Source organism: Mesocricetus auratus, unplaced genomic scaffold (genome assembly GCF_017639785.1).
Source record: "Mesocricetus auratus isolate SY011 unplaced genomic scaffold, BCM_Maur_2.0 Super-Scaffold_6731, whole genome shotgun sequence".
Lineage (NCBI taxonomy): Eukaryota > Metazoa > Chordata > Mammalia > Rodentia > Cricetidae > Mesocricetus > Mesocricetus auratus.
In genome coordinates this window covers 1866735-1893492 of record NW_024429185.1, presented here as the reverse complement: position 1 = coordinate 1893492, position 26758 = coordinate 1866735, and the positions used below count along the sequence as shown (strand labels likewise).

The 26758-nt window shown below is 61.0% G+C and overlaps 4 protein-coding genes and 1 long non-coding RNA gene across 7 annotated transcripts; 3 read left to right on the top strand and 2 right to left on the bottom strand.

Moving 5' to 3' along the window:
- The first annotated feature begins 1153 nt into the window (after positions 1-1153).
- Positions 1154-10366, top strand: Pik3r2 (phosphoinositide-3-kinase regulatory subunit 2). Of its 3 annotated transcripts, XM_013125326.3 has the most exons (17): positions 1154-1915; positions 3190-3887; positions 4786-4851; positions 5891-5983; positions 6178-6228; positions 6308-6439; positions 6511-6712; positions 7185-7270; positions 7382-7490; positions 7657-7755; positions 7831-8011; positions 8091-8216; positions 8426-8568; positions 8804-8980; positions 9164-9235; positions 9377-9547; positions 9691-10366. In XM_013125326.3, exons 2-17 carry the CDS (start codon positions 3566-3568, stop codon positions 9893-9895), a joined length of 2235 nt encoding a protein of 744 aa, XP_012980780.1. In that variant the 5' UTR covers positions 1154-1915; positions 3190-3565; the 3' UTR covers positions 9896-10366. The 3 variants fall into 3 exon arrangements, with proteins under 3 accessions (XP_012980780.1, XP_005086173.1, XP_012980781.1); XM_005086116.4 differs by lacking the exon at positions 4786-4851 and having other exon boundaries at positions 1155-1915; XM_013125327.3 differs by lacking the exons at positions 1154-1915; positions 3190-3887; positions 4786-4851 and adding an exon at positions 4949-5164.
- Positions 10323-11941, bottom strand: LOC121139124. Its single transcript, XR_005875978.1, has 2 exons — positions 11849-11941; positions 10323-11471 (listed from the first exon to the last, which is right to left on the bottom strand). It is a non-coding gene; the product is annotated as an uncharacterized LOC121139124 (long non-coding RNA).
- Positions 11393-15929, top strand: Ifi30 (IFI30 lysosomal thiol reductase). Its single transcript, XM_005086117.4, has 8 exons — positions 11393-11495; positions 12008-12166; positions 13271-13453; positions 13575-13649; positions 13733-13825; positions 14346-14498; positions 15518-15571; positions 15656-15929. Exons 1-8 carry the CDS (start codon positions 11442-11444, stop codon positions 15719-15721), a joined length of 837 nt encoding a protein of 278 aa, XP_005086174.2. The 5' UTR covers positions 11393-11441; the 3' UTR covers positions 15722-15929.
- Positions 15930-17738: 1809 nt separating this feature from the next.
- Positions 17739-19835, top strand: Mpv17l2 (MPV17 mitochondrial inner membrane protein like 2). The gene is made up of 5 exons (XM_040742093.1): positions 17739-17958; positions 18039-18209; positions 19088-19164; positions 19274-19402; positions 19488-19835. Exons 1-5 carry the CDS (start codon positions 17772-17774, stop codon positions 19524-19526), a joined length of 603 nt encoding a protein of 200 aa, XP_040598027.1. The 5' UTR covers positions 17739-17771; the 3' UTR covers positions 19527-19835.
- A 47-nt stretch (positions 19836-19882) lies between these two features.
- On the bottom strand, positions 19883-24065 carry Rab3a (RAB3A, member RAS oncogene family). Its single transcript, XM_005086118.3, is given in 6 exon segments — positions 19883-20556; positions 21063-21187; positions 21755-21822; positions 21824-21874; positions 22776-23003; positions 23914-24065. Coding segments are annotated over 5 exon segments (663 nt in total). The 5' UTR covers positions 23914-24065; the 3' UTR covers positions 19883-20365.
- Between the last annotated feature and the right edge of the window lie 2693 nt (positions 24066-26758).

Sequence of the window (26758 nt, the reverse complement as noted above, 5' to 3'; positions counted from 1 at the left end):
ATGGGGGCAAAAACCCCAACTCTACAATAACACTAAACACGATACAGTGTTTCCAGGCATGGCAGCATACCCCTCAATCCTAACACTCGGCTGGCTGAAGCGGAAGGTCAGAGCGCAGGTGCATCCTGGGCTCATTAGCAAGAGATGGCTGAGTGGTTAGAAGCACTTGGCTGCTCTCGGAGAGGACCAGTTTGATTCCCATCACCCACACGTGGCCAGCCACGTGTGACAATTCCAGGGTCTGTCGCCCTCTTCTGACGTCCACTGGCACCAGGTACTCACGGTGCACAGACAGACATGCAAGCAAAACACGCAGGCGCAAAAGAAAACGAAGCAACGCTAAGGGTTCAGGCACTGAGACCTGTCACCTGGCAGAGCGCACTCGGCCCAGGGGTCCACAGTCTGCACGCGGGTGCAAAGCACCCTTTAAGAGAGTCCGTCCACTTAATGCTCCCTCCGCCCCTCGCCTTTCCGCTCTCTGTCCTGTAGTTCCCCTGGGGCAGACCGGGCTTTTCCTTCCTCCCTCTCCTGTCCTGTCTTTACCTCTTTTCCTTACCCCTTCCATCTCGGTTGGCCAACACCTACCCCTCCCTCGGCTAGCTTTCCCAATAAACTCCATGTGAGTTTGTTTAGTTTTGTGGTTCATGCTTCATCGCCCAGAGCTGCAGATCACACACCCACACCCCAAAACAGCTAGAGCTGGGCATTGGTGGCGCACGCCTTTAATCCCAGCACTGGGGAGGCAGAGGCAGGTGGATCTGTGAGTTCGAGACCAGCCTGGTCCACAGAGCGAGTTCCAGCCTGGCCCACACAGCCAGGGCTACACAGAGAGACACTGTCTCCAAAAAAACAAAGAAGTGAAGAAGCCGTGGTAGCACTCGTCTCTAGTTCCGCATTACACAGTGAGAGACCCTGTCTAAAAAACACAACTAATTTAATTCTTCAATTAGTAAGTTCATCTTTCTGCATTTTCTCTTAAGTCCCAGAGACACCCCACGAGGGCGCTGTCCCGCCGTACTGAGCCTAGCTCCTCTGCAAGGGCAGCGAGCACCCTTAGCCGCCGAGCTCTCGCCGCAACCCCGGCCACCGCGCGGGGCTAGAACACGGCGCTCTTTCTGAAACGAGCCCAACAAGCTCGGCCATTTCCGGCGCTCCCGCTAATAACCGCTCTCAGCCACGCCAGCTGCCAGCACCTGTCGCCGTTTCCGGAAACAATCGTGCTTCCGGGCTTCGGTCAGCCGCGTTCTCGCGCGTGTTGGGCCGGAGACACTTCGGCTGTTTCCGGACGCCGATGGTTGCCATGGGAACGCCTTCGCCTTCCACCGGCCGCCTGACTCGTCCGATTACCGGGCGACCTTCGGCAGTTTCCGGAAGCTGTCGGCGGCCTCCGCGTGCCAACTCCTAAGACCTGGATGTGAGACCATTCGGGTCTCCCAGACGCGCTCCGCGGTTTTACGAAGCTCGCAACTTCATAAAAACCACCGCGGTGTAGCAGTTCGTCCCCTCCGAATGGCTCCGGAGTCTCAGTCCGGCTGAGGCCGGCCCTCCAGCTTCGGAGCCAATCGTTCCCGACCCTCGACCGCCCGCCTGCTAGCCCCGCAGCCCCTCTCCCTAGACTCGGCTGCTCTCGGCTATTTCCGGCCACGCTCGGCTGTCTCGTCGCTAACGGCAGCCGTCCATTCCCGCGGGAGTACGTTCGGCTGCCTCCGGAAGCACACCCGCGTCCCTCGGTCCTCGGGCTCCGCCTCGGTATGGGGTGGGGGAAGGGCCGCCCTCCCGGCCCGAATGCGCTCGGCTATTTCCGCCCGGGGGCGGGCCCGGCGACTTGGAACCTCGGCAGCGACGGCGGCTGACGCAGGGATCCCGCGGCTGCGGCGACGGCGGCGGTGGCGGTGGCGACGGCGGCCGCGACTGGGTGAGTCGATGGCGGCGGCGGGGACACGAGGAGCTTGGGGGACGCGCAGAACCGGGCTCCAAGCCGAACGTGTAGCGGCGTAGCCTGCGGGGTGGAGACGGTGTCTCCCAGGCCGGGAGGTCCCCACCCGCACCGGGGCGGGGAGCGAGGAGCTTCGGGGCGAGACCCGCGGTCCGGCTGCTTCCGGCGTCCCGGGGGCCTTCGGGGTGCACGGGGGTCTAGCCACTCTTGTGCGTGAGCACGCAGACTGCGTGCACGCTGGGCCCAACCTTTTGTATTTGGGGTCCCGCGGTACAGCCCCCCCCATCGTGTGCAGACGCGCTTGGCGCGGGGGCGGACGAGAGGCTGCCTTAGGAGAGGCCTCTCCGACCCTCAGTTTCCCTCCCACAAGGGTCAGTGAGTCACGCAGGGTACCTGGGACCATTCAGCCCTGAACCTCGCTAGGACACCTGCCCCTGGTCCCCAAGATTTGGGGACGAAGCCCAGACTCTCCCCTTGGCACAATAGGCGCCTGTTGGATGGCACTTTTCTGGAAGCCTCTGTGCATCCTAGGCAGGAGGCTCCCACCGGCCGGCCCTTGCAGGGACCAGGCTGTCTGTGCATGGACTGCCCTGTCCCCGTACGAGGACCTGTCACCTCAGTCCCCCGGGAGGATGCACAGAGGACCGAACTGCAGGCTGGAATGGGGACCCAGGCTAGGACAGCTGGGGAGTGTCACCACCCTGCAACCTGCCATGGTGGTTGGTGCCCGGCTCCCGTGTCCCCACCCTGCCGTGGCACTACGGTGCCCACGGTTCTTCCTGGGACCTCCTCTCTCTCGAATCTCCAGAGGGCCCCCAGTTAAGGCAAGCGGGACACCCCGGCTCCCTGCTATCCTCCCCTGCAGGGAACTGAGGCCTCTGCTTCTTTGGAGGCACACCCAGGCCTCAGCCCATGTCCACTGCTCAGCTGGCCCAACCCCTCTTTGGGGTCCCCCAAATTCCCACTAGCCCTTAGGGCACCATTCTTTGCCTGAGTCTAACAAATCATGTGGTCTCTCCTTTGTTCCTACCTTGATCTGGAGCTTGGGCATCTGCGGCTGAACCTTAGCGTCAGTGGGGTCCTCCAGAGAGCGCTAACTGTGTCCCCGTCTAGTGGGACAGAGGAGCACTCAGCTCCCGGCAGCCTCCAGGGAAGCATGTTAGTGTGCCCTCTACAGATGGGGGCGCAGGGACCAGCCCACGGTGGCTGGGGAACTCTGGCAGGGCTCACTCTGCCTTGTCCATGTCCTTTAGGTGGTGTCCCTGGCTGAGCATGGTAACGGCCTGTGGTCTGGGTTTCCTCATCTGGTGTTGGGCACACGCTGAAGAGCCAGCAAGCTTGGGCACCCATGCCCCGACTCGGGACAGAGTGATCTACCTGCCCAGGCCTGGCCATCTGATGTGTGCACAAGCTGAGTGATTTGAGACCAGGGACACCTCAAACAGGCGACTAAATGGTGGACTCCGTGACAAGTGGCTTTTAATGGCCGGTTAGGCATGAGCGGCCCCTGAGGTCGCCTGTGACTTCTGGAAGTGAGGTCTCAAGCCTACCACCCCGACTGCTCCAGCCCATGGGGCCTCAGGAGCCCCCGGGAGCCACGTGACTGTCCAGACCCCATCAGGCCCCGCCATGGCGGGCAGCGAGGGCTTCCAGTACAGGGCTGTGTACCCGTTCCGCCGGGAGCGGCCCGAGGACCTGGAGCTGCTGCCTGGAGACCTGCTGGTGGTGAGCCGGGTGGCCCTGCAGGCACTGGGCGTGGCAGACGGAGGGGAGCGCTGTCCACACAACGTCGGCTGGATGCCCGGCTTCAATGAGCGCACCCGGCAGCGAGGGGACTTCCCTGGGACATATGTGGAGTTCCTAGGGCCCGTGGCTCTGGCTCGCCCAGGACCTCGCCCACGAGGCCCCCGCCCATTGCCCGCCAGGCCTTTGGATGGGCCCTCCGACTCAGGTGAGCAGACACCGTAGAAAGGGACCCTGTCCCCTCGGACCGTAGGGTTCCTTCTCTGCAGTCAATTGGTGGGAAGGCTGTGGTCAGGCTCTTGTTCAAGAAGTGACAGCCCTGTGAGCTGCTGAGGCTGGAGGCCTCCCTCAGGCAGCGGGCACAGCTGAGGCAGCTTCACTAGCAGCCAAGGGAGAGAAGAGAACTTGAGGGGAGTGAGCGTGCGTTCTGTGGCACGCAGAGGCCTCCTTCACATCAGACAGGGTTCTCCGTGGGAGCCTCCCCCCTGCTTTTACTCAGCCTCAGAAGCGGCCATAATCCCAGGGAAGGCGGGAGTCTGGTCAGGGTGAATTCCAGGGAAGGCAGGAGTCTGGTCACGGTGAATCCCAGGGAAGGCGGGAGTCTGGTCACGGTGAATCCCAGGGAAGGCGGGAGTCTGGTCACGGTGTAGGGCACAGTGGAAAACAAGGACCCCACAGGCCTGTTGAAGACACTCAGGTAGCCAAACCTGGTGGCACCTGCCAGTAATCCCTGCACTGGGGAGACTGAGGCAGGGGGTCGTGGAGAGTTCTGGGGCTACTTGTGGAGAACTCGTGTCCCGTGCAAACAGCATGGCCTGAGCCCCTTGCTTGGGGAGGATCTGCAGCACAGCTGAGCCCTGGGAGGTTGGCTCAGGCCACGCAGCATCTGGCGTCCCCAGAGCCCAGGCCTGGCCCTGAGAGCGGCAGGGCCCCAGCCCATCCGGGCTCACAGCCAGAGCCTGTGGCTGCCCCAGTAACAGCCACCTCCCTCTCAGGCTGGCCAAGGTCCAGCCACCTCACATGCCCCGCCCTACCCTCAAACCTTCAGGGCTGAGCTCAGCTCTCTGTAGCCTCAGTTTCCCTACCAGCAAAGGTTCCACTTTCAGGCCCTAAAGAACCACCTGGAAGTGCTCAGCCAGCTCTCTCAGCCTGCCCTGCGTCTCTCAGAGGGGGTGAGGCCTTTACTCAAAGGGGGTGTGCCTCCCCATTTTGAGCCGGGGTCCTGAGCTACCGTGCCCCTCCTTCGCTGTGGGGAGGGTGCTGCCCCCCTCTCCCTGCCCGCCCGCCCGCCTGTTGGGGGAGGGTTGTTCTTTCATTTTCCATACAGCTGGCCAGCTCCACTCAGAGAGGCCCCGCAGGCCCTGGCTTGTCTCTGCTTCATGCCAGGGCGTCCCTGCCGAGGGCCAGAGCCAACCCAGATGGTAGGAGCAGGCAGATCCTTGCCGAGGCGGGACACCTGTACACAAAGGGCCCTGCGGGACCCAGGTGCTCCTGGGAGGGAACTGGGGAGGGAACTGGGGAGGGAACTGGGCGGGAGGCCCAGCTTGGTTGCCGTGGGGGAGGGTAGGAAGCCAGGGTGGGGTGCCTGCCATCCCGGCCCTGGGGAGACCCAGGAGAGCTACCTAGTAGGACCCTCCTTCCAAACAGGAAGAGTCAGATGTGGTGACCCAGGCCTTTGTACCGAGCCTTCTGGGAGACTAAGGCAGTCATGTCTGAGTTGCGGGCCACCCTGGTCTGTGTATCGAGACCTTGTCTCAGAAGCGAGGGTCAGTTAGCTCTGCCCTTAGGGTTGCACAGTGGGCTCCAGCATAGTTCCAGTGGCTGTCACAGTCGCTGCGGAACCACACAGGCCAACCATACGAGTTTCTAGAGGCATTTCAAGTGGTGGAGTCTCTGCTTCCCAGCTAGAGTGCGGGAACTCTGTCACCACCTTTTTGTTTGGGGGAAGCGCGTGTGTAGCCCAGGCTAACTTGGAGCTGGCCTTTCTGCCGTTGACAACTGAGTGCTGCATGTCTGCCCCTCGCCTTACCCACATGGGGGGGTCACCAACTGTTCCTGGTGAGATTCCTTGTGGTAACTTGAGAAATCGTCGCCCACTAATTCCGCCTTCCTTGTGGCCCAGGTTCACCAGCTGGGCCTCCGGGTCTGCAGCCACCCACGCTGACTCCTTCCTGCAGGCATGGGGGCTCATGTCCTGTCCCCTCCTTGCAGGCCTGGCGCTGGCTGACCTGGCGGAGCAGTTCTCCCCTCCTGACCCTGCCCCGCCCCTTCTGGTGAAGTTGGTAGCGGCCGTTGAGCAAGCAGGTGAGGTGCAGGCTGACTGTGGCCCAGCGTCCTGTGTGTCTGAGGTAGAAGCCCGTGCTTACCCAGGGCCATCCTGGTCTACGCACGAGAGCAGGCTGAGCCTGGATGCTGTGGGGAGGGGTGAGACCCGGTGGGGAGGTGGCCTGGGACCCATGTGGCTTGGTCGGTCAGTCTCATGGGTCCCCTCTCCCCAGGGCTGGACAGTGATTGCTACAGTAGGCCGGAGCTGCCCGCACCCCGGACAGGTGAGGGGTTCCGCTTGCTGCCTCTGGTGATGGGAAGCGTGGGCACATGCACCAGTCTGATGCCTCGTCTCGCCTGCAGACTGGTCCCTAAGCGACCTGGAGCAGTGGGACCGCACCACCCTTTGCGATGCTGTTAAGGGCTTCCTGCTGGCATTGCCCACAGCCGTGGTGACCCCTGAGGCTGCGGCAGAGGCGCACCGGGCACTGCGGGGTAAAGCCCGGGAGGCGGGACGGGGAGGGGGTGGGTAGCCACTGGCCTGGCTGACCGGGGTCTGCCTGCAGAGGCTGCAGGGCCCGTGGGGCCAGCGCTGGAGCCCCCGATGCTGCCGCTGCACCAGGCACTCACGCTTCGGTTCCTGCTGCAGCACCTGGGCCGTGTGGCCCGCAGAGCACCCGTGCAGGCCACCGCTGTCCACTCGCTGGCCAGCGCCTTCGGGCCGCTCCTCCTGCGCACTGCACCTCCGCCGGGGGGTGACCCTGATGGGTGAGTGAACTGGGCCTGGACAGCAGGGGGCGTGGTGGGTGTGGTCAAAGGCTCTGGGTAGGTGTGGCTCTGGGTGGGCGGGGAGCGGGAAAACCGCTTTTGGGGTTGAGCCAAAGAGGAGGGCTGAGGCCTGAGTGTAGGCGGGTTTGCTTCAGTAAAGGGGTGCAGGTCTCTAGATGGCCAGGACTTTCTCTGGGGTGAAGCCCTACTGGGTGGGGGAGCGGGGCCCGGGCTGGAGTGAGGGGCTGCAAGCCTAGCATCAATCTCCTGCTCCATCAGCTGCGCTTCAATCTCCTGCTCCATCAGCTGCGGTGTTCCCTCGTTCTCTCGTGGTGAGCACATGCGGAGTACCTAGTACCCATGCTCGCCACACTGCCTTCCACACCGCCATTGCCCCCTCCACGCCTGCCATGTCTGTGCGTACGTGTGGGGTGGCTGTCACTCCCGGCCTGACGCCTCCACTTCTCCCCAGGAGCGAGCCTGGGCCGGACTTCCCAGTGCTGCTGTTGGAGCGGCTGCTGCAGGAACACGTGGATGAGCAGGACGCCGCCCCCCCAGGTGACGGCCTCCCCTGCCCTCGGCTCCCTTCGGCTAGGCTTAGCGCGCGCGTGTTCTCTGCGGTGCATCGTGCACGTGGTGAGTAACACGCGCGTGCTTTCCTGTCCCCAGCACTGCCACCCAAGCCCTCTAAGGCAAAGCCGGCCTCCACGGCGCTGGCCAATGGAGGGAACCCGCCCTCGCTTCAGGATGCCGAGTGGTACTGGGGGGATATCTCCAGGTAGTTTGCTGCGTGGGGGGGGGCTGGGGGGCTGCATGTGGGGGGCCGCGGGGGAGCTGCATCTGTGGGGGGGGTGGGCCGCGTCTGTCGGGGGCTGCGTGTGGAGGGGGCCGCGTCTGTCGGGGGTGGCCAGGCCGGGTCAGCGACAACATGCGGTGTCCCTCAGGGAAGAGGTGAACGAGAGGCTCCGGGACACGCCCGATGGCACATTCTTGGTCCGAGATGCATCCAGCAAGATCCAAGGAGAGTACACACTCACCCTCAGGTGGGGCCGGTGCCCAGCCCGTGGGGGGCCAGGGGTTGGGGGCCACCCATGGTGTTGACCCCACCCCACATGCAGGAAAGGCGGGAACAACAAGCTGATCAAAGTCTTCCACCGGGATGGCCACTACGGCTTTTCGGAGCCGCTCACCTTCTGCTCCGTGGTGGAGCTCATCTGCCACTACCGCCACGAGTCGCTGGCCCAGTACAACGCCAAGCTGGACACGCGCCTGCTCTACCCTGTGTCCAAGTACCAGCAGGTGCCCTCTGCCGTGGGGCAGCATGGGTGGGCGGGGCCCGGGCTTGGCGCGGAAGCCCTGACGGCGTGCCCTGCCCCAGGACCAGGTGGTGAAGGAGGACAGCGTGGAGGCTGTGGGCGCCCAGCTCAAGGTGTACCACCAGCAGTACCAGGACAAGAGCCGCGAGTACGACCAGCTGTACGAGGAGTACACACGGACATCTCAGGTCCCTGGTCTGCACGCGTGGGGCTGCGGGTGGGGGGCGCCCCGTGCGACCGGGCTACATGCCGTCGCCTCCCAGTGTGCTCGGGTCCAGAAAAGGACTGCACGGAGCATGGGTTTGGAGAGGGAGGTCATCTAGCGCAGGCAGCCGGCGTGAGGAGGCAGCGGGGGCAGTCGTCCTGCTGCGAGCCACTGACACGCCGCCATCCCCAGGAGCTTCAGATGAAGCGCACGGCCATAGAGGCCTTCAATGAGACCATCAAGATCTTCGAGGAGCAGGGCCAGACGCAGGAGAAGTGCAGCAAGGAGTATTTGGAGCGCTTCCGGCGGGAGGGCAACGAGAAGGAGATGCAGAGGTGTGGGTGAGGGGCAGCGAGGAGATGCAGGGGTGTGGGTGAGGGCAGCGAGGAGGAGATGCAGGGGTGAGGGTGAGGGGCGGCGAGGAGATGCAGGGGTGTGGGTGAGGGGCGGCGAGGAGGAGATGCAGAGGAACGTGGACTCCGGTGCCCCCTGCGCTAGGCACTGCAGGAGGGAGAGAAAGTGGGGTGGGCTTTGGAGGGAGTGTAGGAGTTTATAGGCCCCTCTGCTCAGGATCTTGCTCAACTCTGAGCGGCTCAAGTCCCGCATCGCGGAGATCCATGAGAGCCGCACGAAGCTGGAACAGGACCTGCGGGCGCAGGCCTCGGACAACCGCGAGATCGACAAGCGCATGAACAGCCTCAAGCCCGACCTCATGCAGCTGCGCAAGATCCGGGACCAGTATCTCGTGTGAGTGGCGTCGCGCTCCCGCTCCTGCGCACCAGGGGGCGCCCGCGCTCCGTTGCTGCCCCTGCTCCGGTGCTGGGAAAGCTCCGGGTCCCACGCCCCCTGCGGCCGCCGCAGATACTGCGCTCAGCCCACTCGTTTACCTTGCTTTCCTCTGCGCGCGCTCACCTGCCTCTCTCCTGCCAGGTGGCTCACCCAGAAAGGTGCCCGGCAGAGGAAGATCAACGAGTGGCTGGGAATAAAGAACGAGACTGAGGAGTGAGTGACACCCTGCAGGGGCGAGGGGGACTCCATAAAGGGGAGGGGCATTTGCCTTGGGCAGTGGAGGATGCAAGGGGCTTGCCGGGCTGTGGCACTGGTGGATGAGTAGCCGGGCCCCTCCCCTGCTTCACCCCACAGCCAGTACTCCCTGATGGAGGATGAGGACGCCCTCCCCCACCACGAGGAGCGCACGTGGTACGTGGGCAAGATCAACCGCACACAGGCAGAAGAGATGCTGAGTGGCAGACGGGACGGGACCTTCCTCATCCGGGAGAGCAGCCAGCGAGGCTGTTACGCATGCTCCGTGGTGTAAGTGCCCGGTCGGGGTCCCGTGGGGCATTCACATAGTGTGCACTGACCACCCACTGTGTGCTGGGCCCTACCTGGGGGGGCGGGGCAGGAGGGAATGGAGGGCGGGCCCGGCCTCCCCGCTGACACTGTCTGGCCTGCAGGGTGGACGGCGACACCAAGCACTGTGTCATCTACCGCACGGCCACAGGCTTCGGCTTCGCGGAGCCCTACAACCTGTACGCGTCGCTCAAGGAGCTGGTACTGCATTACCAGCACGCCTCGCTCGTGCAGCACAACGACGCGCTCACCGTCACCCTGGCGCACCCTGTGCGTGCCCCTGGGCCCGGGCCGCCCGCCGCCCGCTGAGAGCCCCCCGCCTCGCCCATGCCCCGGCCCCGACTGTGCCTGCAGTGTTTACAGACGCTGGGGTGGGGGCCTGCGTCCGGGCGCCCCGAGGATTTTTAAGCCATAGCTCTGGGGCCGGGGCAGGAAGGAACTCCGCTGGGTTGTTTCCAGGAACTCAGCCTGGACACTCGGGGGGCCGGGCGGGACCCGCCCCACGGACCCCAACTTCCCCTGTAAAGGCTGAAGTGAAACCGGCGGCCGGGGGTTACCCCGCAGCTGCCGAGTCCCCCACCCCACCCCGGAAGGCAGAATAGAACTCCAGCCACCGCCTGGCCGCCCAGGCCCTGCGCTGTTCTCCCGACTGTGCAATCTCCCCTCCTCTGGGACAAGGACCCTGGGTGTCACTGCCCTTGGACCCCACACCTGCCCGGTACTGACGGGCAGCGGGTTTTGTACGGTACGTTTATTGCGAATATGAAACATTGTACCTGTTGGCTGCGTGTCTTTGGGGACTGGGATTCTCGGCCCTGCCTGGGGCCCCCTGCAAGCCCCGACCTTTGTGGTTACAAACACTGAACTCACCAGAGAGGCTAAGACCCTGCCCAGGGCCACAGAGCACAGCGCTGCCACTCAGTCTGTGCCCCATCCTGGGGACCCCAGACCCAAGAACAGCCCCTCCCCGAGTGTCACTGCTCCAGGCTGCTGTCCCCGGAGGTTTGCTGGTCAAGCAGGTACCAGCTGTGCCTGGCCACACCCACACGCTTCACTTCCTTGTTGGGAAAGACTGTCAACAGCCTCTCGGGCCATCGAGGAGGGTGTCTCATGTCCCCATCTCCCTGAGTGATGAGGTGAGGCCAGGAGCTGGCCCTCTGCACACCTGTTAAACAAGTCCTAAGGGCCTGTGCTCATTAGCGAGCGCTAAGCCCCGATAGCTCTGCCCTGGGGTGGGAACACATCGAGGCGAGCGGCCAGGGTACTCTGCCCAGCCTGTGTCCAGGTGTCCAAGAGCACCTTGGGGTTCAGCTAGGACAAGTGAACGCCAGCCCGTTTCCGACACAGCCCCAGAGGTTTTCCAGGCAGCAACGTAAGGGAAACAGCATCCTGTCTATGATACCTGAGCCAGTCAAGCTGAGGCAGGAGCATGACGAGCTTGCCTAAGAGGAAAGAGATGTTACCTGTGCTTTGCGCCTGGTTCCTGCAGAGCCCTTCTCTAGAATCTCCCAGTGAGGGGCTGGGGGCGTGGCTCGGCGGTGGAGCCCCTGCCCAGACTGAGGTTCAAGAAGGCCCAGTCCTGGTCAGAGAGTGACCGCTTCCCAGCGAGTCGCCATTACCTCCCTGCTGCCCCCTCCCGCTGGGGAAACCAGGGTCTCCCCAGAACTGCACCAGACCCTGCCCTGAGTCCCCGGCCCCAGCCTGGCGCTTCAGTTACCAACGGGTTGGAACGTTTCCTGCTGCTGTTCCGTGGCCTGTCATTGCCCCGAGGTCCCCGTGTCCAATTCCATCTGGTGCAGAGGCCCCAGTCCCAACCTCGGTTACCTCGGCCCTTCTGGTGGCTCTACCGCCGGCCATGTGTGACTCGTGGCCCATTTTACAGAATCTGGTGGGAAGAGGCAGAGCCCAGGTGCGTCCCCGCCCACTCTCCCCGCGAGGCTCTGCAGTGCCAGGGGCCTTGCCCGTATGGCTGCTTCTAGAAAGTACTTGGGTGACCCCCACCCAAGCCAGGACCGGGACCTTAGGGACGGGAAGTTGGCCTGCCTGAGCTGGCTTGTCCTGCGGTCTAGCCTGAGTCAGCCGAGGTGGGGGTTGTGGGGCTGATTTGACCCCGCCCGGGGTGGTGGGGGCAGGAATTAATGGCGAGGGTGTCACCCCCCACCTCAGCTGAGCTGCAGGGAAGGAGGCGAGGCCTCTGCCTCCTGTCCCTCCACCGTGCGAGTCTGGAGACCCTCCCCTTCGGTCCCTGGTCCAAAGCCTCACGTGATGTGACAGCACATGCTGGCCCCAGGAGGAGGGAGAGTGGACAGGGCCCTGTGGGGGCAACACCGGGCTGGGGTAGAACCTGCTGGAAAGGAGCCTGGGCGGGGCGTGGTCTCAGGGGGCGGGGCCTGTGCCTGCTTAAAGTCTCCCGCCTCCAAGGCCCAGCCAGCAGTCCTGCCAACCCCTTCCTCCACGGCCATGCCCCGGTCTCCGTTCCTGCCATTGCTGCCCCTTCTGCTGCTGCTTTTACCTGAGGCCCCCAAAGCAGCCAGAGTGTCTCCGCTGCAAGCGTCCTCCCAGGTTGCGGCCGCCTGCAAGGTAGGGACGGCGACAAGCTGGAGGGGCCCGAGGGTCAGGTGACTTCTCCGCTCTCCGTGAACTCATTCGGGGAAACCCAAGCTACCCGAGGAACGCTGTCACGCTCAGGACCATCCCCAACCCCCTTCTGGGGACTGGCAGGGCCGAGTCGTTTCGCTTCACTGCCACAGGTCTGAGACACCTCGCCTGAGCGCTTATCAACCACCTACGGTATACGTCTGAGCCAAGAGTTGCGGGGTAGGCGGGAGGGGGTGGTTTCTGCTCCGGACCTGTTGGGCCACTGGGCGGTCTCCACCCTCACGCAATGCTTGTTGCTTACTGTGTGCGTTCCAGCCGGGGAAGGGAGGGCTGACTGCTTCTGACCCGGAACAAACACATGCCCCACACGCCGAGCACCTTGCCTAAACTCCGACGGCCCCGACCCCCCTGAAAGCGGAAGTCTGCACGCATTAAGCACCTCCTGTGTCTAGTTGGGCCTCGGACAGGGTGAAGTTGCCCTGGGTCACTGGAGAGCAGGAATAGTTCGCACGGGTGGAAGGCCTCAGCTCAGCTTCGGTGCGCAAATTACAAAAATAAAAAAAAAATGAGCATGCATTAGCTTCAGGCTGTGCGCTGCCTAACAGGGCTGAGAGCAGTAACTAGAAATATGTATGTCTTATTTTTCATTTACTTTCTTTTTCTTTGTTGTTTTGGTTTTGGTTTCCGTTTTTGTTTTTGGAGAGCCAGGGTTTCACAGTAGCCCTGGCTGTCCTGAAACTCATTCTGTAAACCAGGCTGGCCTCAAACTCCTGCCTCTGCCTCTCTAGTGCTGTGATTAAAGTCATGAGCCACCATGTACAGCTGGAAGTGTGCCTGTCTTGGCGCTGACTTAACTAGCGAGGACTGTGCATTTGCTGAGGACCTCCAGCCAGCCAGTTTCCGTTTTGCAGATAAACTGTGATTGCGGAATGCGAGGTAGACTCCAGCGAGCCACAGAGGACCCTGGGCGTGGCCCAGCGGGAGACCGCACACCGAGAATGTGCAAATGACAGCCCTGGGTCTGGTCCCCTGTGGCCCTACACTGAGCAGCCATAAGTGCACCTCACTGCACCTTTCTCCCTCCAGGCCCACGACCTGTGCCTGCTCGGGCCGCGCCCGTTGCCCCCTGCTCCGCCGGTCAATGTCAGCCTCTATTATGAATCCCTTTGCGGAGGCTGTCGATACTTCTTGGTCCGAGATCTGTTCCCAACCTGGTTGATGGCTATGGAAATTATGAACATCACGCTGGTGCCCTACGGGAACGCGCAGGTGAGCGGGAAGTGGGGAAACCGAGGCAGGAGGGGTGCCGGGGTCGGGGAAACCGAGGCAGGAGGGCTGCCCGGGTCGGGGACATCTGGACTCTTGAGCCTGGACTCTTGATGCCTTGCAGGAAAGAAATGTCAGCGGCACGTGGGAGTTCACGTGTCAGCACGGGGAGCTGGAGTGCAGGCTGAACAAGGTTGAGGTGAGCGTCCGTGAGGTGGAGGGAGGGAGGGGCGGACACGGAGGAGGACGAACGTTGTGCCCACCCTCGCCTGCCTCTCCAAGGCCTGCCTGCTGGACAAACTGGGAAAGGAGGCAGCGTTGCTGACCATCGTCTGTGTGGAAGAGATGGAGGACATGGAGAAGAAATTAGAGCCGGTGAGCGGCAGGGGAGAGGCGAGCCACGGGGCTGGGGGGCGGGGAGGGGATCCCCAGGGTCTCCACCCACACCACACCCTCCTGCGAGCTTGTACCTCTAGCATGGGAAACCTTAGGGCTGTGAGCGGACCCTGGGACCTTCACTCTGTGGACACAGATAACATGATAGGAGAAGCCGCTTACTTCCCGGGGCATTGTGAGCAATAACTTGCAAGGGTGATTCAGGGCCCCAGGCACCCAAGCCTCCGGGAGCCTCCAGCCCTGCTCCAGTAGTGGGGCTGGAGGGGGAGACACTGGAGGGGGAGACACTGGGGAGGAGCAGAGGGAACAGCGTGTACGAAGGCTCCGAGGTAAGGAGACAGCAGGGCCCGGCTGGAGTCACAGGGAGCCAGCGAGCCGGGGGCCCCAGCATCAAAGCCCCACCCATCAACCGACTCTGGGCATGAGGAAGTGGCTTGTGTGGGGCCCGGGGACTGCTGGTGAGGTAACCCGGGGAACTGAGTCAGTCTCCCCTCCTCAGTGCCTGCAGGTGTATGCTCCGGAGGTGTCCGCAGACAGCATCATGGAGTGTGCCACGGGGGAGCGCGGCACGCAGCTCATGCACGCCAACGCCCAGCTCACCGAGGCCCTGCAGCCGCCCCATGAGTATGTGCCCTGGGTCCTAGTCAATGAGGTAAGTGCTCCTTTGCACAATCAGTAAAGTGTCCTGCGAGCTCCAAGCTCTGAGTTCAAATCCCCATGCCCATGTAAAAAAGTTGGGTGTGCGTGTTATCCCAGCACAGGAAATCCTCCTGGCTCCCTGGGGACGCAGCTGCCACATGAGTTACCTTTCCAAGTTCAGTTCCCAGCGCCCTCATCACGCAGCGCCTGTGCTCACACATACAGACATCCTCAGTTAAAAACAAATGAGGGACTTGGAGAGCCGGCTCAGTAGTTCAGAGAGCTGCTGCTCGGCCAGGCACGCAGAGGCAGGTGAATCTCTGTGAGTTCGAGGCCAGCCTGGTCTACAGAGCGAGTTCCAGGACAGCCTCCAAAACAATGCAGAGAAACCTTGGAAAACCAAAAAATAAATGAAATTAAAAAACAGTGCTGCTCTTGCAGAGGACCCTGGTTTTATTACCACCAGCACCACACGGTGGCTCACATCTGTAACTCCAGTCCCTGGGGATCCAGCGCCCTCTTCTGGCCTCCTTTGGTCCTGCACAAACATGGTGCCCAGACCATGCTGGCAAAACACCTCTACACATGAAATAAGATGAAACTAAAAATAATACTGTTGTTGTTGTTGCTGTTTTCTCTGTGTGACAGCCCTAGCTGTCCTGGAACTGGCTCTAGACCAGACTGGCCTCCAGTTCACAGAGATCCGCCTACCTTTGCCTCCCAAGTGCTGGGATTAAAGGCGTGTGCCGCCACCATCCTGCTAAAGATAATTTGATAATTAGGAAATAAAACTTCAAAAACCAAAAAAAAAAAAGAAAAGAAAAAGAAGACACCCATATTGAGCACTGAGCTCTGGTCTCTGCTCACACAAGTGTTATACCCTGATACCAGAGTGACAAATCAGCCTCCTTGCCTGTTCAGCACAGCTGAGATTGCCCGGGAACTACCAGTGATCCTCCTGCCTCAGCACTCAGTACTGTGCTCCCAAGCTCATGTGTCCTATGTGCTTAATATGTCTTCTGTGGCTTGCAGAAACCTCTGAAGGACCCCAGCCAGCTCCTGAGCTCGGTCTGTCAGTTATACCAGGTGAGCTGGACGGAAAAGGGGGGAGGTGGGGAGGAGCGGCGTCTCCCGGAAGGGTCCCAACTCCTAGCTTTTCGCCCCTTCCAGGGATTGGAGAAACCAGACATCTGCTCCTCCGTGGCAGACCCCCCCAGGGAGGTTTGCTACAAGTGAAGGTCATTGTCACAAGAAAAACAAGAGCCAGGTGCTCAGCCTTTTCAAATCCGGAGCCCTCAAGAGATACCGTCCATCAACAAGCAAACTTGTACACATGGCACAAATCCCACAAAACAGACTCAGAACTCTTCCACATGTTCAAGAGCCTTGCCTTGCTCTCAAACGGTGCTAAATTTAAATTGATTGAATAAATAGATTGCTGTGACTCATTTTTCCTGGAGTTTTAGTTTGTGAGGTTTTGTTTGGTTGTTTAGTTTTTGGTTTGGGTTTTGGGTTTTTGGTTTTTCGAGACAGGGCTTCTCTGTATTGTTTGGGAGGCTGTCCTGGAACTCACTTTGTAGACCAGGCTGGCCTAGAACTCACAGAGATCCGCCTGCCTCTGCCTCCTGAGTGCTGGACTAAAGGCGTGTTGCCACTAGTGCCATTTGGTGTTTTTTGTTTGTTTGTTTGGTTGGTTTTGGTTTTTCAAGCTTTGGAGGCTGTCTGAGGCTGTCCTGGAACACAGTCAGCAGATCAGGCGGCCTTGAACTCACAGAAATCTGCCTGTCCTTGCTTTCCAAGTACTGGCATTAAAAGCAAGCACCACCACCTCCCGGCGTGTTTTTGTTTTGAATGTGGGTGTGTAGCTCACAGTCTGTCCCTGAGCTGTAGCCCGGGACTCCACAGGTGCTCAGCTCACAGTCTGTCCCTGGGCTGTGCCCCAGGGACTCTGGAGTTCATGCCTCATCTGAAAAGCCCCCAAGTGCCAGACTCTATGAGTTACTTTCTCATTGTGTGACAAAATACAGAAGCCACTTAAGGAAGGGACTGTGCCGGATCACCCAGTGTAGTCCATCCTGGGGCAAAGCTGAGGCCAGGCAGCACCCACAGTCAGACTCTGCCCACTTTCCTTTCTAGTTCTTCCAGAACAGCCGCGGGTCATGACCCCTTAGACTCATGTATCAGATATACATCACCATTCATGACAGCAGTAAGATTAGTTATGAAGTAGCAATGAAATAATTTTATGGTCACGACAACATGAAGAAATGTACTGTTAGGAAGTTGAGAGCCTCACGGCCCAAGCCTGTCACCAAGGTGGCTCTAGACCCTGTGTGAGTGACAGTATTGATGTCACACCTTCCTTGAATGACAAGGTCAGTTGCTGGCAATCCCCTACCCGGAAACGCAGAACCAAACTCGTCCCTCATTCGATGGAGGGCGGACGGACCCGGTGGGTGGGGGTGAGGGCCGGGAGGGTGGGCTGTAAATTGGACACAACTCATGGATTCGTCTCTAGCCTTTCACGCCCCAGGATGGGGCAGAGACCTCATCCGGGAGAATTTGTTCACTGTTCCAGGAAAGGGGACAGTGGGGCCGGCGGGATAATCGGGAGCTAGAGTCCCAGCGCGGGCGTCTGAAGAAAGCATGATGGATTGTGGAGCAGTTAAAAGCAAAGAATGAGGGAGGTAAGGGCGTTTGCTTCTGCAGCGACACAAAGTTGCTGTCAAGAGCACGCACGGATTCATGAATGCACGATTAGTCAGTCTTCAAAACCCAGGCACGTGGCACAGCGGTGGAGGCCGGGGTTCAAGGCCATCCCGGGCTACATGGCAACAGAAGGCCGGGGTGGGACCGGCGTCCGCGAACTGTACCCGGGCATCTTCTTCGGGAGCGGTCACGCCAAGGTCACCCTCGGCGGCCGCTGTGCAGAAGCTCCTCGCCCCGCCCACTCCCAGGAGGCTCTGTGGATGAGAAGCAAGTGACGTTACGGGAGGCCCGCCCCCGCCCCTGCGCAGCCGGAGACGCAGGACCCACGATTGGTCAGTTCGGCTCAGGGGGCGGGAAACCGCGGGTAGCCGGCGAGACCCCGCTCCGCCATTGGCCAGCGCAGGTCTATGGGTCAGCGGAGAGCAGGTAAAGCCGAGGCGGCGTTTCTGATTGGTCCGAGTCGAGCGGGGCGGGTCTACGGCGCGGCATATGATTGGTCGGGCGTGCGTGGCCGGCGCCGCGGCGCGTGGTGGGTCCGCGCCGGGGGCGGGGCCGGGGCTCTGTCGTGTGAGCGTCCATGGCTCCCGGCGGCTGGCGCTGGGCTCGGAAGGCGCTGGCCGCGGGTCGGCCGCTGTTCCAGGGCCGCGCGCTGCTCGTCACCAACACGCTGGGCTGCGGCATGCTCATGGCCGCGGGCGACGGCGCGCGGCAGGCCTGGGAGGTGCGCGCGCGGCCGGGACAGAGGTTCAGCGCGCGGCGCTCAGGTGCGCGGGACCGGCCCGGCGGGGCGGGCGGGCGCGCGGGCGGGCGGGCGGGCGCTCACCCTGACTCCCCCCCCCCCCAGCCAGCATGTTCGCGGTGGGGTGCAGCATGGGCCCCTTCCTGCATTTCTGGTACCTGTGGCTGGACCGCCTCCTGCCCGCCTCGGGGCTCCGCAGCCTTCCGAGCGTGGTGAAGAAGGTCCTGGTGGACCAGCTGGTGGCCTCGCCCGTCCTGGGCGCCTGGTACTTCCTGGGTAAGAAGCGGTCGCGGAGACTGGGTCGTGCCCGGGGTGCTCGCGGGCCCTACTCTTTCTCTTTTTCGTCTGTTTCTTTATTTTTGTTTTTTCGAGACAGGGTTTCCCTGTGCAGCCCTGGCTGTCCTGGAGCTCGCTGTGTAGACCAGGCTGGCCTTGAACTCGCAGAGATCCGCCTGCCTCTGCCGTGTAGACCAGGCTGGCCTTGAACTCGCAGAGATCCGCCTGCCTCTGCCTCCCGGGTGCTGGTACTGCCTGGGCGTGCGCCGCCACGCCCAGCTTTTAAGATACCCGCACCCGGAGGAGCCCCGAGCGGTTCAGTACAGTGGTGGGGAGAGGAAGGCAGGAACGTGTCGCAGCCGGAGTGGGACAACTGTATGTCTGCCTGGCTGTGCTCAGCGTCATTATCCCTCCAGTCCCCCCGCCTCGGCAGTGGTGAAGCCCACAGCGGGCTGGGTTCCCACATCAGTTACGTCTATACCGACATACCACAGGCCACCGTGTAGACGTCCCTGGAGACGCTCATCTGCCATGTTAGGCTGAGCTCGCAGCCGTCCTGCGCTTTTGTATGGCTCTTAGGGAGTGCCCTGGGATGGGTAGGACTGTGTGGGGTCGGGGCAGCACGAGGGCTCCGCAGAGGCCAGCTGTGGGCTGTGGGGAGGAGAACGGACCCTGAGGGTCGGTGGGGACTGGATTGATGGGTGAGGTGGCCCTGGTGTCCCGGGATGACCTGCTGAAGCACGTGTGACTCCGGCCATTGCCCCCTCGCCGACAGCAGCTGCGCATTTCCCCTGACCCTGCCCGGCCCCGCAGCCACACCCAGCCCTGCCAGTGTTATTGCCCCGAAGCCACCTCAGCCTTTACATTCTTCTTCCCAGGCCTTGGCAGTCTGGAAGGCCAGACGCTGGAGGAGAGCTGCCAGGAGCTGCGGGCCAAATTCTGGGACTTCTACAAGGTGGGCGTGACCAGGCCGGCCCCTTACTGGGGCTCCACCCCCGTTCGGCCTTCCAGGCCCCGCCCACCATAGCCCCGCCCCTGACGGTGGCCGGTCTGCCTTCCTGCAGGCTGACTGGTGCGTCTGGCCTGCCGCTCAACTGGTGAACTTCCTCTTCATCCCGTCGCAATTCCGAGTCACCTACATCAACGGGCTGACCCTGGGCTGGGACACCTATCTGTCCTACCTGAAGTACTGGGTGAGCCCAGCCCCAGGGTGAGCGGGGCTCCGTGGTGCTGGCTCGGCCCCGCCTGGTGTGACCTGACCTCCTCTGCTGTGCACAGGCCCCTGAACCGCTGCCCACTCCGGGCTGCGTGAACTGAGCTTCCAGTGCTGCGCGTGAGTCGGCCGATGGGCGCATTCCCACAGGAGGTTCTGGAACAGGCTGACAGACTGGACCAGCCATCGCTTCGGAGTCCACCATGGAGACAGGGCCCCGTGTGAAACTGCCTCCAGCGCCGCTGCCACCGCCAGGCTTTTCAATCGGACCAAGAAGTCCTGTGAGCCTGCAAGTGTCGGCTCTGAGGGTCCCTGGATCCCAGGTGACAAAGGCAAGGACATGCCCCATGGAGTGGGGTCATTTGAAGTTGGGCGGCCATGTGGAAATTTCATTAAATGTCTTTAAATTTCTAGTCTGGCTGCCGGTGTAGGGGGCCGGGCGGGGCCAGCAGAGACGCAGCACGGTCCACTAGCTTTATTGAACTGTGTAGTCTTCATAACTTCTAGGGAAGTGGGGGTTACGTTTGACACTCAGGACGTCAAAACAGGTTTGGGAATGTCCCCACCCCATCTACCCAAAGATCAGTAGGGTGGGGTGGAAGGCTCAGGCTAGCAGGTGCCAGCCTGTATGAAGCCGGCGGCCCACATGGCATCTACCAGCCTTGGCCCCGGCAGGCCCCGCCGTCTCCCTTCAGCCTGCTCCCAAGTGATGCCTGGTCCCTCTTTACAGTGACAACTGCGTGGGGTGGTTCACAAAACTAAAAGGGGGAGGTCTCAGGGTGCAGAGCGGTGAGCACAACACACCACAGCCGAGCGGGAGTGGGTATGGACGGGGAGGGAGGGGACGCGACCAGGGGAGTCCTTAATAAATAAATAAATAAATAGATAGCTACAATAATAAATAGGGTGATGGGGTGGGGGCTTGCCCCTCGTGGGGTGCGGCTCAGCAGGCGCAGTCCTGGTGAGGAGGTGCCTGTTGGTCGGTGAGCTGTGGACCCTGCTTGGCGCCTGTGACCGCAGGGTCAGCCGTGTCCAGCGACTCGGACATCTTCTCACAGATCACGTCCACCAGGCGCTCAAAGGTCTGCTTGACATTAATGTTGTCCTTGGCGCTGGCCTCGAAAAACTCAAACCCTGTGTTGGGAATGGAGGGGTGACAACAGAGCCACATTCTCGGGGTCCCAGGGAGGCCATATGAGGGTGAGTCTTCAGTGACCGCCCAGCCAGCCTCCTCCAGCACTCAGACCTGCGTGGTTTCAGCATTTACTCTAGGGGGCAGCCACGCTCCACGGTCACAGCGGCTAGCTTTCACAAGTATGAACCACCGGGTTCACGCTTGTCCCTGATCTGTGGGGCGTGTGAGTATGGAGGTCAGGGTCCCTGGAGCAGCCCGATGAGGGGGTCAGGGTCCCTGGAGCAGCCCGATGAGGGGGTCAGGGTCCCTGGAGCAGCCCGATGAGGGGGTCAGGGTCCCTGGAGCAGCCCGATGAGGGGGTCAGGGTCGCTGGACCAGCCCGATGAGGGGGTCAAGGTCGCTGGACCAGCCCGATGAGGGGATCAGGGTCCCTGGACCAGCCCCATGAGGGGGTCAGGGTCGCTGGACCAGTCCGATGAGGGCTGCAGCCCTGCTGGGGACTCACCCAAGTGGTCCGCAAGCTGCCGGCCACGTTCCGACGACACCACCCGGTCGTCCTCCATGTCACACTTGTTCCCCACCAGCAGCACCTGGGCGTTGTCCCACGAGTAAGTTTTAATCTGCGTCGACCTGCAGGAGACAACCAGAGGCTGAGGAGGGAGTAGGACCCGGCCCTCACACTGACTCCCCTGCCCCTGGGTAGCTGAGCTGGGTTTCTTCATGAGCCCGGGTTGTCCTGGACCTCCCTGCCCGTTTCCCAAATGTTGGGTGGCATCTGATGCTCTGTCACACTGACTGTAGAGATTGACGGAACTGGGGTTGATGCTGTGGGTGCGATCCAGGTTCTCACACCTGCTGGGCAGCTGCTCAGCCAGGGGCAGGTGAGCTCACCTGATCCTCCTGCCTCTGCTTCCCAAGTAGCCTGGCTGCAGACCTGACCTCCCACTCCTGGCTGGACAGAGCGTTTAAACGCAGCACGTCAGTGGGAGCGCTTGCCCAGCATATTGGTCACCCCGTGTCCCTTCCACAACCCCAGGAAACAGCCACATGTTGTCCCCGACTGTTCCTTGCTGTCTTTGGACGTGCTCGGGACAGGACTCAAGGCCATCCAGGCCAGGCAGGCACTCCCAAACTGAGTCACTGCTCCTGCTGCCTCCAGTCCCCAGATCCACCGTTGTGAGCGGGTGAGCGGCTCACCAGTCCTGCACGGCATTGAAGGACTCCTCGTTGGTGATGTCATACATTAAGATGAACCCCATGGCGCCCCCGGTAGTAGGCTGTGGTGATGGTGCGGTACCGCTCTTGCCCTGCTGTGTCCTGGGGAAGGAAGAGATGGTGGTCAGAGGGGCCCTCTGAGGAGAAGTGTGTTTGGAGGCTGACCAAGCAGCCCCTTTGAGGTCCAGAGACAGTGGACCAGGAAAACAAGGCTGGGTGGCCTTCGTGCCAGATGGGTCGTAGCAAAATCACTCATTCATTCAACGAATACAAACTGGGTGCTGCCCAAATGTCCTGTGCCAGAAGGGGGGTTCACAGGACTGTTAAAAAAAAGAAGCAGCAGCAGCCGGCGTTGGCGGTGCACGCCTTTAATCCCAGCACTCGGGAGGCAGAGGCAGGTGAGTTCGAGGGTAGCCTGGACAGGCTCCAAAGCCATAGAGAAACCCTGTCTCAAAAAAGAACAAACTGCTGGGGGGTGGGGGTGGGGGTGGTTGGTGCACACCTTTATTCCCAGCAGAGGCAGGTGGATCTCTGAGTTCGAGGTCAACCTGATCTACAGAGTAAATTCCAGGACAGCCAGAACTACATAGAGAACCCCTGTCTCAACCCCCTGCCCTCCAAAGAAGGTGAACAAGTAACCCCAAGCCCTTGTGGAGAGCACAGTGAAGCTTGAAAAGGCCAATATCGGCAGGAGTGACAGAAGCCAGACGCTGCCCAGGTCTGCTGTGGCTGGGCGGGAGGTCAAGGCCAGCCTGGTCTACAGAGCGTGTCCAGGACTGCACAGAAAGACCCTACTCAAAAGATTACTCCTTGATGGGAAGTCTGCCATCCCGGGCTTGGCGAGGTGGAGACAGGGGGGGTCAGGAGTTCAGGGTCATCCTGGGCTAGCCCGCTGCCTCCTCACACTGGAGCCCAGAGAAGGACTTGAGAACACCTCATGTCTGAGCCCCGCCCGCACACAGCAGGCAGCCCCGGGAAGATTCTCCCCTCAGGCCCTGCGCACCCAGATCTGCAGTTTGATCCTCTTGTCGTTGCGGTAGATGGTTTTGACCTTGAAGTCTATGCCAACCGTGCTGACGAAGGCCGGTGTGAAGGAGTCGTCAGCATAGCGGAAGAGGAAGGAGGTTTTGCCCACGCTGCTGTTCCCGATGATCAGGATCTTGAACATATAGTCGAAGTTCTGGTCGGAGGACTCCTTCTGCCCATAGCGCGAATCTGTGGCCGACGCCATCTGCGGGGGCGGGGCGGGGCGCAGAGGGCCTGTGAGGTGCATCAGGACACGGGCGGCGGCAGCCGGGGACACCCTCTTTCCACCAGGACCCCCAATGTCACATGGGCCCTCCCGCTGCCACCTTGGCAGGCCCAAGGTTTCAAGGAGGCTGTGACAGGAGCACCCCTGCAGGTCCCCGGCACCCTGAGCGGGAGCACGGGAGTACACGAGGATCCCCAGTGCTCTCCTGAAGAATTGGGGCCCTGAGATAGCCGCATCACGTGACAGACGGGTAACCACAGACTCACATGCACAAATTCCCTCGCGCATGCACACAATGAAGCATCCAAGGCAGGCTGACCCAAACTCCTGCCGTGTGCACAAGCGCGGGGCTAGCAAGAGAAGCAAGCAAACGCGCGTGATGTCTGCAGGCCTAGGCATGCGCACAGCTCCTTGCATCCATGCACAGCTGCACACACAGATGCCCCAACACCAGCCAGTGTGCGAGTGTGCACCTGGCCGTTGGCGAGGACATACCCCGCACGAGCATAGCTCCACACGCGTGTGAGCGCATACTTGAACCAGGACCCACGCACGCCGCGCACGCGCACCATGCACACACAAGCCTCCACAACCGTGCACGGTGCACGTCCTGAGTTCACGCGAGCCTATCCATGCCCAGCGGGCGCGCACACGCGTGTTCACCCCACGAGCACGAGCACGCACTAGCCTCCCGCAAGGCCCGGCCTTCCCTTCCCCCCCTGCCGCAGAGCCCGGGCCCCAGCACCGGGTGAAGGATTAAGGTTACAGGGTGTCTGAAGCGGGACGCCGATGCGAGACCCACAGCCACCACACCCGAGTCGCGCACCCGCTTCTTCCCCAGCTGTCACTCAAACGCGGGCTGCTCTGTGTGTGGCCGAGATGCGCTCACCTTGACCGCTCCGAGCTGAGACGACGCTGACGGCGGAGACCCTGGCGACTGCGCTGGAGACCGGGCCCCACGAGCGGTTGCGGGGCTGCAGGCGGCGGCGGAGGCTCGGGCCCCTGCAGTCCTCGCTGACGTCCTGCAAAGCCAGGGGCGGGACTTCTATGCAAACGAGTCTGTGCCGTCAGAAGGAGGGGCCGAGCAGGCAGCCAAGGGGTCCCACTGGCCAGCGCAGGCTCTGGGGGCGGGGCCTGTGAGCGTCTGGGGGCGGAGCTCCAAGGAGACATGGAGGTCTCATTGGTGAATGATCCGGAGCGACGGATCCGCTACCCAATCAGCACTCTCTTACGTCTTGGCGGCCCAATGGTGACTGCCAGGTGTTCGAAGATCGGAGAGGCTGAGGCCAGGACCCAACCCCAGTCGCGAAAGTGGTCTGAAGTCCTTAGCACCTGCTTTAGAAACGCGCATCACTCGTGCTAGCCGTACCAAGGGGCTTAGTTTTGTTTTGAGAAAGGGTCTCAGTCTGGTAGCAGAGGCTGACCTCCCAAGTGTTGGGATGGCAGGCATACACCTCGCTTACCACATTTCACTGCTCAAAAGACCCACTGAAGAAGAAAAGACAGACTTTAAACCCGGTTCTCTGAAGGCAGAGGCGGGCGGACCTCTGGAGTTCCACGCCAGCCTGGTGCAGCTACATAAGGAGGGATACACAGTCAGACCTTGTCTCAAAAACAAAACATAAAAAGAGGAGTGAAAGACAGGGCATCTGCCCATCGTTGTTGTGAGGGAGCCCCTTTGCATCCTACCACGGAGCTGGGCTGGGGAGGCCCCGCCCCATCTTCTGCTGTCTGTAGTTGCAATAGAGAATAGGCCCAGAGAGCCACCACCAAGCAAGGCATGGTGGCAAGTTTCACGATCGTCCTTGGCTACAAAGTTAGCTCCAGGTCAACCTGTGCTACAAGAAATCCTCTCTAGATTAAATGGGCTGAGGGGACGTGAGGGATCAGGGTGGTCCAGTTGTGGGCAACACAGGCAGGAGACTGATGGGGCATAGCTTGATAGAGGGGTTGGAGAGAAACCAGGTGCCTGGGAGGCTCCTGGGAGACCACAGGGATGACTCGGCAATAGTGGAGACTGGCCTTCCTCTGTACCCAGATTGGGGACTGCCCTAGTTGTCACCACAGAGACCTTATCCAGTACCCAGTGCAAGCAGATGCAGAGATCCACAGTCAGGCACTGGGCTGAGCTCCTGGACTGGCTCTTTGGAACCTGGATGCCTTGTTCAGCAGCTTGGTGCGCCATGCCTTGCTGATTCCCGAGGGAGGGAGACCTTACCCCATCTGAGTGGAGACAGAGGAGTGGGTGAGGGTGGTGGGGAGGGGGGGGCAGGAGGAATGGAGGGAGGGGAAACTGTGGTTGGTATGTAAAATAAATAAAAATGATGGAAGAAAAAATGAGCTGAGGGGCTGGAGAGATGGTTCCAGGCATGCATAAGTCCACAAACGGACACACAGGCAAAACACCCATACGCAGCCGGGTGTTGGTGGCGCACGCCTTTAATCCCAGCACTCGGGAGGCAGAGGCAGGCGGATCTTTGTGAGTTTGAGACCAGCCTGGACTACCAAGTGAGTTCCAGGACAGCCTCCAAAGCCACAGAGAAACCCTGTCTCGAAAAACAAAAAAAAACAAAAAACAAAAAAAAAAACACCCATACGCATAAAATAAAAAACTCTCCTTTTGTTTTCAAGACAAGGTTTCGAGCCCGGTGGTGGTGTGGCACACCTTTTGTCCCAGCACTCGGGAGGCAGAGGCAGGAGAATCTGTGAATTTGACACCAACTTGGTCTACAAGAGCTAGTTCCAGGACAGCCTCCAAAGCCACAGAGAAACCCTGTCTCTAAAAGCAAAACAAAAAGACAAGGTTTCTGTGTGTAGCCCTGGCTGAACCGGAACTCACAGAGATCCACCTGCCTCTGCTTCCCACATGCTGAGATTAAAGACGTGCGCCACCACTGCCCCAAATAAGTCTCTTTTTGTAATGGGGCTAGGATATTTTTCAGCTTATGGGAAGTCTACACAGCAGTACAACACCCTAGGTTCGATCCCTAGCACAGCATAACGGGGGTACATCGGCCTGTCGTCTCACATTGGAAGGGGAGAAAGGAACAGACGTCCAAGGTCATCCTCAGCTACATGTGTCTTGAGGCCTGCTTGGGCTACATAAAACCGTGTCTCAAAGAGACAGAGTCCGGTTCTGAGCAAAGAAAACAAAGGATGGGTCTTCAGAGAACCCCTTGCTCATTTAGGGCTCAGAAGGGTCCTGACCCCTGGGTCCCAAAATTGCAAAAAAAAAAAAATACTCAGGAAGCAAAGACGGTTCAGGCCACTCCGTGCCCTTCACGGGTGCACACTGGGACCCAGGCGACCCCGTGTCCCGGGAAGCTGGGCGCAGAAATGCAGACTTCCGGGCTATGATGAAACAAAGCATTCCTGCAAATCTTTGGGCCAAGGTAGGGGAGCAGCGGCCCTGTCCTGGGTGTCCTGTTGTCCCTCCCCGTTTGGCCCGGTAGGATCCTCATCGCCTCTATTCCGCAGGAAGCAGAACTGGGGACGCGACCTGGACCCGTTTATAGATGCACCACCAGCTGGCCAGCTGCGGAGGCGCCGAAGGACCAGAATAACTCGTCGCCAGGATGCTCAGCAACCCCCGCGAGGAACCTGAGACGCTCCGCTCGCTCCAGGGCCACGGGAGAACCTTATTTATCTGCGCCCCATGCGCACCAGGGAGCAGGGGGACGCAGAGCAACAGACACAAAATGACCATCAATATGTGACGTCGCCAGCGCCCCGCC